This window comes from Malus domestica, chromosome 14, assembly GCF_042453785.1.
Source record: "Malus domestica chromosome 14, GDT2T_hap1".
Taxonomy (NCBI): domain Eukaryota; kingdom Viridiplantae; phylum Streptophyta; class Magnoliopsida; order Rosales; family Rosaceae; genus Malus; species Malus domestica.
In genome coordinates this window covers 10,927,975-10,942,016 of record NC_091674.1, presented here as the reverse complement: position 1 = coordinate 10,942,016, position 14,042 = coordinate 10,927,975, and the positions used below count along the sequence as shown (strand labels likewise).

At 42.2% G+C, this 14,042-nt stretch overlaps 1 protein-coding gene across 1 annotated transcript; it reads left to right on the top strand.

Moving 5' to 3' along the window:
- Positions 1–12,976: 12,976 nt before the first annotated feature.
- On the top strand, positions 12,977–13,771 carry LOC139191154 (uncharacterized). Its single transcript, XM_070811716.1, has 2 exons — positions 12,977–13,182; positions 13,342–13,771. Exons 1-2 carry the CDS (start codon positions 12,977–12,979, stop codon positions 13,769–13,771), a joined length of 636 nt encoding a protein of 211 aa, XP_070667817.1.
- Positions 13,772–14,042: the final 271 nt, after the last annotated feature.

Sequence of the window (14,042 nt, the reverse complement as noted above, 5' to 3'; positions counted from 1 at the left end):
GGTACGGTGCTAAACTGGACCTTCCTGAATTCCTATACTCTACATTATACGAAAGAGTTCTAACACCCAATACTTCTTTTGGTCTTGATCCAACCTTAAGTGGTCTACGTATATTACCAACTTGCATGGTCAGGATAATGACTAGTACATGGATATTGTCCTTGTTGACGAGAACTAAGAATGAGATATATCTTGGGCTAGAGTTCCTTATAAGCCTATTAGCAATCTCAACAACAACAATGACATTGAGAGCCTCGACATTTCCTTCCCTGAACTCAATGACAAGGCTTTTCGAATCATTCTAGTTGAACATTATAGTTGGAGATGTCTTATAGCTTTTGATAGCATAGGAGGGATGCCATTACAAACTCTTATTTTAATTATCCCATCCTATATTCGGAATGAGTTTATGCCAAAATTGCTAGGCAGCCACCAGCTTCACAAACTGTTAAGGATGCCCCTAAGGTTAAGAAAAACAAGAGGAAGAAACATGAAGGCATCGTATCTAAGGAGATTCTCATCAAGGTTTCTAAGAAGAAATCCAAATAGGTGAGTAGCTTCGAAGGCCACCAAGATAAGGTGTTGAAAACTGTTGATCTTACTTTTTTGGTTGAGGATGGCCACCAACAACCTTCAATAGTTAGTGGCGGGGAAGGAAGAGAATATTCTTTTAAGAAAGATGAGAGGCTTGTTGATACTCTTCCAGAGAAAGCATCTTCAATCATGGTACAGAAACAACCACCTCAGAGCAACAACAGCAACTGCAATAGCAAAGTTCACCAATCCTAGTCTCCACTTTGTTGGTCCAGCATTCATTGTCTGAGCGAGCCTCTATCTCAACCTTACCGGATGTGGGGATAGCCAATAGCTCCCTATAAGAGCCACCTCCCCCATCTGCCTCTTCTAAACTCACTCCGAGTGAAGTGCAATATTTGGTGATTAGGCATGTCCACAGTTCAGAGCTACTTCCCCTCAACGGAAACAGTCTTCATAATGCTAAGTATGCTCAAGCCTTGGCTCGTTCAGTCGTCTATCCTACTAACTTTAGGGAGGTGATCGCTAACGTTGATCATATGGAAAAGTGTTACCAAAGTAGATACGTGGTTCTTTTTTTTTCTTTTATTTGATTTCAGTGCCGTTTTTCCTTTTCTCTTGATTTTTCACGATTGTTCTTCTTTTTTAAGCTAACGCTTGGACGGAGGCTTTGCTTAAGGGTTCAACGGACATGATCTCAAAGCTCAAGACGGCCTATAAGAGTGAACTGAGCAACATGATTAAGTTCGAGATGAGCTCATTGGAGAATAGTTATAGGCTAGTGGCACTTCTGGACGTCGAACGATCTTGGAGTATGGAGAAAGGTGCTTTACTGGAGCGTTTACACGATACGGAATCAATGTTGGCTTAGGCGTTCAAGGCTAAAGAAAAGGCAAAGCGAATATTGGCATCAGAGCAAAGTTCCTGGGACGTTGACTGATCCATCCTTCAGTTATACTTGGATGCGGCTCGATTAGAGGTGGATCAAAGCGAGAAGTTCCAAATGGAAATCCTTCAACATAATGAATAAGTAGTGGGTAAATTACATTTTACCACTTCAGATTTGGGGTCAATTTCAATTCCTTACATCCTTAAAACATTTCAATTTCATACATTTACTTATCATTTTATTTCAATTTCATACAACCGTTAAAAAATTTGTTAAATTAACCGTTAAGTGATGACATGGCAAATATGGGGTTCCCATTTTTGATGACGTGGCTGCCACATGTGTGTCACATGGCTTAACAATTAATAAAAAATTTAAAATATTAAAATAATTAACTAAATAAAAGTTATAAAAAAAATAAAAAAAAATAAAAACTAGAAGTTGTCTTCCCCACCCATCCCTTCCCATTCCCCGCAAACCCCCACCCCACCCCTCTCCTCCACCTCCCCCAGCCAATCCCTTCCCCTTCCCTACAACCCCCCCCTCCACCCACCCGACCCCACCTAGATACCCGGATTTGTTCTTTAAAAAAATAAAAAATAAATAAAAACCAAGAAACCCAAATTTTTTCTTCATCTTCCCCACCCATCACCCTACTCCCATCCATCATCACCCACCCTCAAAAGTCCCACCTGAGCACACCCCCTTCTCCCATCCCCATCGCCCCTCCCAAAAATCCCCCATCACCCACTTCAAAAATCCCACTCGAGCCCACCCCCTCCGTCCAAGCTCCTGCGTTTTCTGGTTTTCTTGTTTTTTTTTTTTTTTTTTTTTTTTAAAAAGAACAAATTTGGGTATCTAGGTGGGTTGGGGTGAGGGAGTTGCAGGGAAGGGGAAGAGATCGGTTGGGGGAGGTGAACATAGTGGAGGAGAGCGGTGGGGTAGGGGTGGGTTGGGGTGGGGGTTTGCGGGGATGGGGAAGAGGACTTCTAGTTTTTTTTTTTTTAATAACTTTTCTTTAGTTAATTTTTTTTATTTTTTTATTTTTTATTAATTGTTTAGCCACGTGACACACATGTGGCAGCCACGTCATCACAAATGGGGACCCCATATTTGCCACATCATCACTTTACGGTTAATTTAACAGATTTTTTAACGGTTGTATGAAATTGAAATATTTTAAAGGTGTTGTAAGGAATTGAAATTGACCTCAAACCTGAGGGGTAAAATGTAATTTACCCATAAGTAAAATGGAAACAAATGAACTTCAGTCTTTTTCCAAATGACTGCTTGCGTATCTATAAGCTGAACAACATAAAAACCGTTAGGGCTTAATGCTTATATCGCATTTTCACAGCCAAGTGAAGTGTTAGTTAAGTTTCAAGTAATCATCCATTCTGGCATTGCACACTCATTCGGATTAATTTCATAACTTTGTTATGTATATTTTTTTTTGGGAAGTGAATATTGTAACATCTTAACTATTATATATACAGGTATGTATTCTCAGACCACTCTTTTTATCGTCGAATCCGGAAGGAAGAAGTGGTTGTAGCTTTGAAGAAGATGAAGCATAAAAAAGCAATAGGCCCAGACGATATACCAATCGAAGTGTGGAAACTTTTGGGAGAGACAGGTATAACATGGCTCACTGACCTTTTCAATAGGATTTTGAAAACGAAGAAGATGCCAAATGAGTGGCGAACGAGCACTTTGGTGCCTATCTACAAGAATAAGGGCGACGTACAAAATTGCATGAACTATAGGGGTATTAAGCTAATGAGTCATACAATGAAGCTCTGGGAGAGAGTCATTGAGCATAGATTGAGGCAAGAGACACGGGTTTCGGACAACCAATTCGGGTTCATGCCAGGGCGCTCAACCATGGAGGCAATCTATCTCTTACGAAGAATGATGGAAAGATATAGAGATGGGAAAAAGGATTTACACATGGTCTTTATAGATTTGGAAAAAGCGTATGATAGGGTCCCAAGAGACATTCTTTGGAGGATTTTAGAGAAGAAAGGAGTACGAGTAGCATATATCCAAGCTATAAAGGATATGTATGAAGGAGCAAAGACTGCCGTAAGAACTCATGAAGGACAAACCGAAAGCTTTCCCATAACTGTAGGATTACATCAAGGCTCATCCTTAAGTCCTTACCTTTTTGCGTTGGTAATGGATGAGTTAACAAGACATATTCAAGATGATATTCCTTGGTGTATGCTTTTCGCAGACGATATAGTGTTGATAGATGAAACTCAGGAAGGGGTAAATGCAAAGCTTAACCTTTGGAGAGAAGTGTTGGAATCTAAAGGTCTTCGCCTAAGCCGATCAAAGACAGAATATATGGAGTGCAAGTTCAGTGCAAATGGAGGCCAAAACGAGTTAGGGGTGAGAATCGGAGATCAAGAAATACCAAAGAGCGACCGTTTTCGTTACCTAGGATCTATCTTGCAAAAGAACGGAGAATTAGATGGAGATCTCAACCATAGAATACAAGCTGGATGGATGAAGTGGAAGAGTGCATCCGGCGTGTTATGTGACCGCCGTATGCCACTGAAGCTTAAGGGAAAATTTTATAGGACGGCAATAAGGCCGGCGATGCTGTATGGCACAGAATGTTGGGCGGTGAAACATCAACACGTACACAAAATGGGTGTAGCGGAGATGAGGATGCTTCGTTGGATGTGTGGGCACACAAGAAAGGATAAGATTAGGAATGAGGATATCCGGGGTAAAGTAGGAGTAGCCGAAATTGAAGGAAAGATGAGAGAAAATCGGTTACGGTGGTTTGGACATGTGCAAAGAAGGCCTACTGACGCTCCGATTAGAAGATGCGACGATGGGACAGAGGTTCAGGGCCGAAGGGGTAGAGGAAGACCTAGGAAAACTTTGGAAGAGACTCTAAGAAAAGACTTAGAGTACTTGGATCTAACGAAGGACATGACACAGGATCGAGCACAATGGCGTTCTAAGATTCATATAGCCGATCCCACTCAGTGACTTGGATTTTCCAAGTCTCCAACCGAGAAGTTTTCCTCACTCGGAAAATTAAGGGAACACTACCCCAACCTACATGCTCCACTCAGAAAGCTTCAACATACAAGCTTCAACAAAAGAAAATTCAAAGAACTTAGCGAAGAAGGCTTTGGTGTATTTAACACAATACGTTGAAATGAAGGAAAGCTTATTTATTGATATCCCCGATAAGCTACAAATATATACATATACATGAGTCAAAATAAACACACAAGAGGGAGTCTTCACAAAGGTTGCTTAGGAGAAGTCTCAGCAGTCGGTAGAGCCCCAGAAAGAGAAGGCACCGGAGGGGGATCATTTGAAGCCTCAGTACTGAACAGAACCCTAGAAGGAGGAGGCATCAGAGGTTGATCATTTGGAGCTTCATTACGCGGTACAGCCCCAGAAGACGAAGGCAATAAATGCCTTTGGAACAAACCTACAAATCTCTGATGATCAAGTAAAACCTGACCATCAGTTTCCTTCATCTGGTCAAGCTTCCTCTTCATGTTTGTAGCATAGTCATGTGCGAGCCGGTGCAACTGTTTATTCTCATGCTTGAGCCCTCTAATCTCCTGTTTGAGACTCATCACTTCAGCCGCCAATGATTCAACTTGGCGGGTTCGAGCAAATAGGCGTTGGGCCATATTAGACACAGAACCTGCACACTGAACACTGAGAGCCAGCGAATCCTTAACAGCTAACTCATCAGACCGTTTGGAAAGTAGTCTGTTATCTTTGGGAGTGAGAAGGTTCCTGGCCACCACCGCAGCGGTCATATCATTCTTCATCACGGAATCCCCAACGGTAAGAGGACCAGTAGGGGAGACGAAGGATGGGCGCCATATGTTGTCTGGAGAAGGCGGGGCTGCCTCTTCAACAAGGTTCAAGTCAAAACGACGGTCGGAGGGGCCAGACATTTTCAAAGGTGTTGAAGAGAGAAGAGGTCGGACAAATCAAGATCTTAGAAGTGCAAGAATGAAGCTTCTACTGGTGGAGATTCAAGTGTGCATTGGAACTTAATGTCAGCCCTTATAAAAATCTGCACTCGACGGAGCTTCAGAAATCGAAGAGGCGTCTGCTCAGAAATCGAAGAGGCGTTTGCTTTCTCAAAAGCTGGGCTGCTTAGAGATCACGAGGGTTGATCTCAGAAATCTAAGAGGCGTTTGCTTTCTCAAAAGTTGGGCTGCTCAAAGACCACGAAGGCTGGTCTCAGAAATTGAAGAGGCGCTCGCTTTCTCAAAAGCTGGGCTCCCCAGAGACCACGAGGGCCGATCTCAGAAATCGAAGAGGCACCTACTTTTCCAGCCTTGTCAGCACCTGTCACGCGCACACTCAGCTTTGCGGAAATTATGGGCATTCTGTCGAAGACTTCTGGGGAAGTAGAAAACACATGAATCTTACTGTTCAATCACCCACTTCCCACACGCAACAATAGCTCATGGGTACCACAGAAAACTTTGCCAAAGTTCTCTGCCAAAGTCGAGCACGTGAAGCTTGCAGCTCCCACTACATCGCTCTGACCAAGAAGGGTAAAAGAATAGCAAAGAAACAGCACTAACAAAGTTTAGACCCATAAATTTTGAAGGTCTAGCTACCATATTATTACCCACAAGGGTAAAGGAACAGTACCACTGCTGGATAATTGGACAGTCCCTGTGTGTCAACCTCTGTGCTTCGTGGCAAGGTAGACTAGCAAACATGCCCAACCTTTACTCACATTCGAGAAAACACTCCCAATAAGATTGCTTGCTCCAAAATCGAAGAGGCACCGTCCTCCGAATCTCGAGAGCCAGACTCCCAACATGACTACTTTCTTAAAAATCGAAGAGAGGGTAAAGGAACAGTACCATTGCTGGATAATTGGAAAGTCCCTGTGTGTCAACCTCTGTGCTTCGTGGCAAGGTAGACTAGCAAACATGCCCAACCTTTACTCACATTCGAGAAAACACTCCCAACAAGATTGCTTGCTCCAAAATCGAAGAGGCACCGCCCTCCGAATCTCGAGAGCCAGACTCCCAACATGATTACTTTCTAAAAAATCGAAGAGACACTGCTCCCCGAATCTTCGAGAGCCAGACCCCCAGCGTGACTGCTTTCTCAAAAATCGATGAGGCATCGTTCTTCGAATCAATCGAAGAGGCGCTCGCTTTCTCAAAAGCTGGGCTGCTCAGAGACCACGAGGGCCGATCTCAGAAATCGAAGAGGCACCTACTTTTCTAGCCTTGTCAGCACCTGTCACACGCACACTCAGCTTTGCAGAAATTATGGGCATTCTGTCGAAGACTTCTGGTGAAGTAGAAAGCACATGAATCTTACTGTTCAATCACCCACTTCCCACACGCAACAATAGCTCATGGGTACCACAGATAACTTTGCCAAAGTTCTCTGCCAAAGTTGAGCACGTGAAGCTTGCAGCTCCCACTACATCGCTCTGACCAAGAAAGGTAAAAAAATAGCAAAGAAACAACACTAACAAAGTTTAGACACATAAATTTTGAAGGTCTAGCTACCATATTATTACCCACAAGGGTAAAGGAACAGTACCACTGCTGGATAATTGGAAACTCCCTGTGTGTCAACCTCTGTGCTTCGTGGCAAGGTAGACTAGCAAACATGCCCAACCTTTACTCACATTCGAGAAAACACTCCCAACAAGATTGCTTGCTCCAAAATCGAAGAGGCACCGTCCTCCGAATCTCGAGAGCCAGACTCCCAACATGACTACTTTCTCAAAATCGAAGAGAGGGTAAAGGAACAGTACCATTGCTGGATAATTGGAAAGTCCCTGTGTATCAACCTTTGTGCTTCGTGGCAAGGTAGACTAGCAAACATGCCCAACCTTTACTCACATTCGAGACAACACTCCCAACAAGATTACTTGCTCCAAAATCGAAGAGGCACCGCCCTCCGAATCTCGAGAGCCAGACTCCCAACATGATTACTTCCTCAAAAATCGAAGAGACACTGCTCTCCGAATCTCGAGAGCCAGACCCCCAGCATGATTGCTTTCTCAAAAATCGAAGAGGCATCGTTCTCCGAATCTCGAGAGCCAGATACCACAGACCACTTTTTCAAAGTGCTCTGACAGAGTTAAAACATGTGAAACTGACAGCTCCCACTACCGTGCTATGACCAAGCAGGGTAAAGGAATAGCATTACTACTTGTTAGGGAGACTCCTATATATGTCAACCTCCATCCCCAACGGACAGGCAGACCTGCAAAAATGCTCAACCCTTCATCATATCTGAGAGGGCACTCCCAACGAAGCCTTTCGAAATATTCAGCTTTCTTTCCCCCCGATAATACCTCTGCAAACAAGCTATACTAGAGCAAGAATATCTCATATCATCAGGGTTAAAAGCAAGAGTATCCCATATCATGCTTTTTCCCTGTCTTTTCCTTTGGCCTTGTTTTTACCTGCAAGACAAGGAGAAAGAGAGCAATCAGTCAGCACTTGGAATCAAGCTTCCAGCCAAGAACTGACTGCCTGGAACCCCTTACCTGATTACTTACCTGGCATTGCTCTCGAGTACTCATCTTCAACATCTTATGTTTCCAGGGAAGATTCTGCATCTGCTTGAGGAACAGATAGGGCAAGTGCGAAGGATACAAGGAAGCATGTGGAGACAAGCGTAACAGCACACGTGCCGATACATCCATTACTCTGTCAAAAGCAAAAGTATCCCATATCAGCAGGGTGGAACGTACTCTAGATTTGATGGACTTGTTTTGACCCTCAAATTCTTCAGTCGGCCTTATACTCTGGAGGAAACCAGAAAACCCTCCAGCTCAGTTCAAGAATAAGCCTGTGGAAAGTTACTTCTTCAAAAGCAAAAGTATCTCATATCATCTCTTCTCATTTTTCTTCTCTTTATCCTTCATGCTGCTGCAAGATGGGGAGAAGGTGAACAATCAGTCGGAGCTCTGATTGCTTACCTTGTCTGTCACCTCTTTCAGCAGACCCCCTAGCTCGGCGACTTGGGGGACTCCTACTACATGGTTTGTATCGCGCTTGACCAAGCCTGAAACTACAAGTAAGCTTCAAGTGAAATTGATACATTACCTTGTGCATCTCCACCAGTTAAAGATACCACCCCTGGATGGAGGAAGAGTACTTCCAGAGAAGATGCCACATCTACCTATGAGACAGATAAGGCAAGTCAAGACGACTCCACACTCCGATACTTAGAAGTTTCGTGATTACGAGATCATTCTCCCACAATATTTCTTAATGTCATTTGTACTAAATCATTCACTTGTACTCACTAAAGGAGAGCTTGAACCTATGTACTTGTGTAAACCCTTCACAATTAATAAGAACTCTTCTATTCCGTGGACGTAGCCAATATGGGTGAACCACGTACATCTTGTGTTTGCTTTCCTATCTCTATCCATTTATATACTTATCCACACTAATGACCGGAGCAATCTAGCGAAGATCACAAAAAGCGACCGTTTTCGCTACCTAGGATCTATCTTGCAAGAGAACGGAGAATTAGATGGAGATCTCAACCATAGAATACGAGCTGGATGGATGAAGTGTTAGAATGCATCCGGCGTGTTGTGTGACCGTCGTAGGCCACTGAAGCTCAAGGGAAAATTTTATAGGACGGCAATAAGGCCAGCGATGTTGTATGGCACAGAATGTTGGGCGGTGAAGCATCAACACGTACACAAAATGGGTGTAGCGGAGATGAGGATGCTTCGTGGGATGTGTGGGCACACGAGAAAGGATAAGATTGGGAATGAGGATATCCGAGGTAAAGTAGGAGTAGCCGAAATTGTAGGAAAGATGAGAGAAAATCGGCTCCGGTGATTTGGACATGTGCAAAGAAGGCCGAATGACGCTCCGGTTCGAAGATGTGACTACGGGACAGAGGTTCAGGGCCGAAGGGGTAGAGGAAGACCTAGGAAAACTTTGGAAGAGACTCTAAGAAAAGACTTAGAGTACTTGGATCTAACGGAGGACATGACACAAAACCGAGCGCAATGGCGTTCTAGGATTCATATAGCCGACCCCACTTAGTGGGAAAAGGCTTTGTTGTTGTTGTTGTATGTTTCGGCCTCCAAGTTCTAGCCAACTGACATCCATTTTAGTGACTATTTTTCTTTTTTTGCAGCGTTTAGCAATTTTGGTACTCATCATTCTGGTCAAATTTTGGAATTTGGGACTCATAGATAAGATTTATCGCTTCTTTAACTTTAATTAATTTTTTATTTTCTGTGATGATGTCTGTATAAACCATGCATAGTTGATTGACAATCATAATTTATTCAGAATTGCAGTGGAGTAAATTTGTTACAAAAAAAGTGGTATGGATTGCAACGGATTTACCTTTTTGTACTCACAAATGACGTAAAAGTTTTCCATTCCAGGTGATTGGTTTAATATTTTCGGTCTTTAACTTTTCTCTGAAGTATAAGCAGCAGAGCTCCTTTGGTTTTGAATGCTTTGCCTTGTCAAATGCAAATCTATCGGAACAGGTTTTATTCCTTGGCTTTCAGTTAATTTACCTGTTGTTGGTTGTCATCTGTTTTTGTTATACTGGAACAGAAATAGTTGTAGAGTATACTGCTGAGATTAAAAGGTCTTTTTTTTATTATTATTACTTTTAGACAGTGTCCGGAAAGGAACAAAGATTGGGATTAAGAATCTTAAGTTCCGTCATTATGCTTGTAAGTAGTTGAAATGGAAGCACAACCAGTTAAGTTAACTTAATAGTTCTTTGTCCAAGTGTTCTTTCATGAAACCTCAACCTCAAAAAGTTACCATCTGATGCATCCCAATGTATGATGACTTTGCGGGACTCCTCAATATAAAACCGAACAGAGTTGCAAAATCGTTATAAATTTTGAAGACTGAGATCCTTGTTTCTTATTACCCACAAAAGTAGATTAAGGTGTCTCCCATTTCCATAGACCATTCATTTATGAAACGAAATGCTAAAGCCACTGTATTTTTTAAGACTAGGCAAGTCTCATCATCTGTTGGTAGTGCATAGTAATTGACGAGCTTTCTTAACAAGTTAACATGCTGAAATTTGTCACTAAGAGGGCAGTTGTATTTATATAGCGTGTTTTCAGCCTTACATTTTGTCTTTGGACCTCTTGAGAAAACATTGTATTTGTCAAAGACGATGCCGTTGACATTGGTAGAAGTATGTAACTGATGTCTTTTTCTTATCAGAAAGTCAACTTGAATGCTACCGGCCATTTTTTGGTAATTTGTATTGCCTATGGATTACTAATATGCATTGTACAATTTCTTTTCAACTGTAAGTGCTGTTTCGTCTCTCAGTTGGGTATCCGAGATTAAATAATGTAGCATCCTTTATCCAGGCACAGACGCATGTGAATTTTTTCATGTGATTTTTACGGCCTTTTGGAGGTAAAAAAATGTAGTAGTGTTCTTGTGCAGATTGAATGACTGCTTTTGCAGCTTCTGATTCCAGTGACAAATTGAAAGGAAAAGAGTTAGCCGAAAAGTTCAATTACTCAACTCGTAATTATATTTTTTACATGACAGAAGAATTGATTACAGACTTAGTTACTGAAGCACTCCCCAAGTTGTAATAATCATAAGCAAGGTTATAAAAGACGATAACCTAAAGCCTATGCGGCACCTAAATGGATTTAAGTAAATTTATTATACATCGTATAAATAAGCACCTATTATGCTTAAAAAAATACATAATTGTATTGGGATACATAAATTGCAAAATAAAATAGCATGTATTGCAGTCCTATTGGATTAGGAATGTGATTGTGTAAATCCTAGTCTATCTATGAGTATCTTGTATATTCCCATTAGTAGTTTAATTCCTATTAGAGATGTAATCCTATTAGGGTAAGGATTCTACCTATCCTACTACTATGAATAAAGGCATAAGGGGTGATATAACACACACCTCATAATTACATATCTCTCTTTTCTCTATGTTGCCTCCAGCCCCTCTCCTTCTCTGTCCTTTATACAATTCAGTCAAATAGGCCTACAACACTTTATCAGCACGCTCTTGCCTGAAGCCAAGGAACTGAAGGATCGTAGGAGGAGGCTCTCTTCTACAATATCAAGGGCTTTCAATTGTTTTCTACCAATCAGGTTTTTCTAAAATAAATTAAGATATTTGAAAAAACCTTGAAGCATAAAAACATTCCCCATGATGCATGAACCCCTTATATTTATATTTTCCTTTCAATTATATATATTGTATATATGTTCATATATTTTGTCAATATATATACTTGTTCATGCATTATGCATTTATACTATGTGGAATTGTGAGTCAAGGCATCGAAAGTCATTTATAAGCAATTAGGGTTTTTAACCCCAGAATTTGAAAAAAAACAAAAACAAAAACTGGGAATCTTTGCGGCACCACCGCCGTACCACCGTGGCACCACCGTCGGGACGACTACACTGGCCTGAGGCTCAGTCGCGTGGTGACAGACCTTGGGACGGCGTCACTCCGACATCCTGGACCTTGCACGCAGCCCTTTTGGGCTTGTTGCATTTCTCAGACTCAACCAAGCTTTGGCCTTGATTGTCTGCAACATGGGCCTGAAGCCTCGGTCTAACCCGAGCCCAAACCCGCATGCCAAAAGCATGCTAGGCTTGCCCCTGACACAGGCCTAAAGGCCCAGCCTACGCCAGAATGCTAGAAGCCTACTGGGCTTTTGCCCTTGCCACGGCCCGCGACACTAATAGTCGGCCCAGATGGTTGGGCTTGTCCTTACGGCCCAAGACCCGAAACCCATATTCAGCTAGGGTTTCCTCGCACCCCCGCAAGCCTGTGAACTTGCCCCGTGCACCTGTCCTGGCCCAAAACGCCAGCAACTTCGTTGTTAGGCTTCTCACCCCTCTGCCCGTGGCCTGAAGCCATGCAATTGGGCTACTTCTAGCAACCACCCAAGCCCACTAGGCCTTTTTCAGGGCTTTGCCCTACTCACGGCACCCATGCCCACCGTGTTTGGGCTATGGTTTTTTTAACCCAATGCTAATTTTTGGCATTTTAAATCATTTTAACCCGAATGTTATAATTATTTTTGCTTATACGATCAACCCCGAATGGTCTTAATCTATTGAATTAATTAAAGTGACCAGTAGTCCATTAATTTAACAATTAATCCAAAATTATTGGCTTGAAGTTTATTTTTGTTGGCATTAACAATTCAATAAATTATTTTGTTTCTTTGAACCATTGACTATCTTTTATAGTCTCGAAGTACTCACACTTGGGTTCTTGAAGCGATCCACAAATCCACTACACTTTATTGTATATTGTATTTTGTGTTCTTCCAGGTACCCCTATATATGAACTAAACATTCATAACTAAATCGAACTTGTAGTTTCGAATTTAGTGCCTTTGAAACCCAAAGTTTTCATTCAAAACTTACCACATGAAACTTGTAGTTTTCATGCATAAATTAAACCAATACATGTCTATAGAACTCGAATGTTCTACAATGTATGTCTATGGTTTTCCGTATGACTAACCACATTTTGTTGTACCCTCTGTTTAGGGACATGTTGAACAAACTTGATTTCACCGCTCTAGAAGTATCTAGAAGAAACTACCTGAAGTGGATCCAAGATGTGAAGCTCCATCTTACTGCAAAGAGTCTTAGAGCTACTATCAAGGAACCAATCGACGATGAACTCGTCGACGAAGCTCAGAAAGCTTCTGCTATGATCTTCATCCGAAGACACATCCATGATGCACTACAGACCAAGTACCTCGCAAAGGAGGATCCACATACCCTCTGGCTCTCTCTGGTGGATCGTTTCAATCATCAAAAAGACATTTACTTGCCTGAAGCAAGACATGACTAGCATCATTTACACTTCCAAGACTTTAAGTCTGTGAACGAATACAACTCTGAAGTTTGTAGAATCCGATCACTGCTTAAGTTCAATAAAGAGGACTTAACCGAACAAGATTTCCTTGAGAAGAGCTATTCGACCTTCAATGCCACCAATATTGTCCTGCAACAACAATATAGGGCACAAAAGTTCACCAAATTTTCGGATTTGATATCTGTTCTACTTCTCGCTAAAAAGCAAAACCAGCTTTTGATGAAAAATCATCAAGCTCGAATGTTGCACCTGAAGTGCATGCAACAGATTCTAGCAGCCACAACCGATGGAAACCACGTCGTGGCCGTGGAAAAGGGCGGCAAGGCCCACCACGGCCCCCACGGTCCACCGAACAGAGGCCTATCCAAGGGAGGAAAATTGACCCAGAAGCACCAACATTTTGCCCCTAAGGCCCCAAGCTTCAAGAATAAGGGAAAAGTTATCGTTCAATTGGATTCCACTTAAATGAACATGTGCTACCACTGTGGATCAAAAGATCATTGGTTATGCGTATGCCGAGCTACCCCCGAGGCCATTGCCAAGTATCATTCTCATTGTGAGACTAACTTTGTGCATGTAGAACTTCCTGAAGATGCTACCACATTGATGGAGGTTTCAGATTTTCAAGAGGCATCCGCTCCTATGGACGAATAAATTTTAGACATGTTTTAGGGTGTTTTACCCCTAGTGTCCGAACCCACCAGGAATGGCCGAACTCCTCCCCTATTTTTCTAGG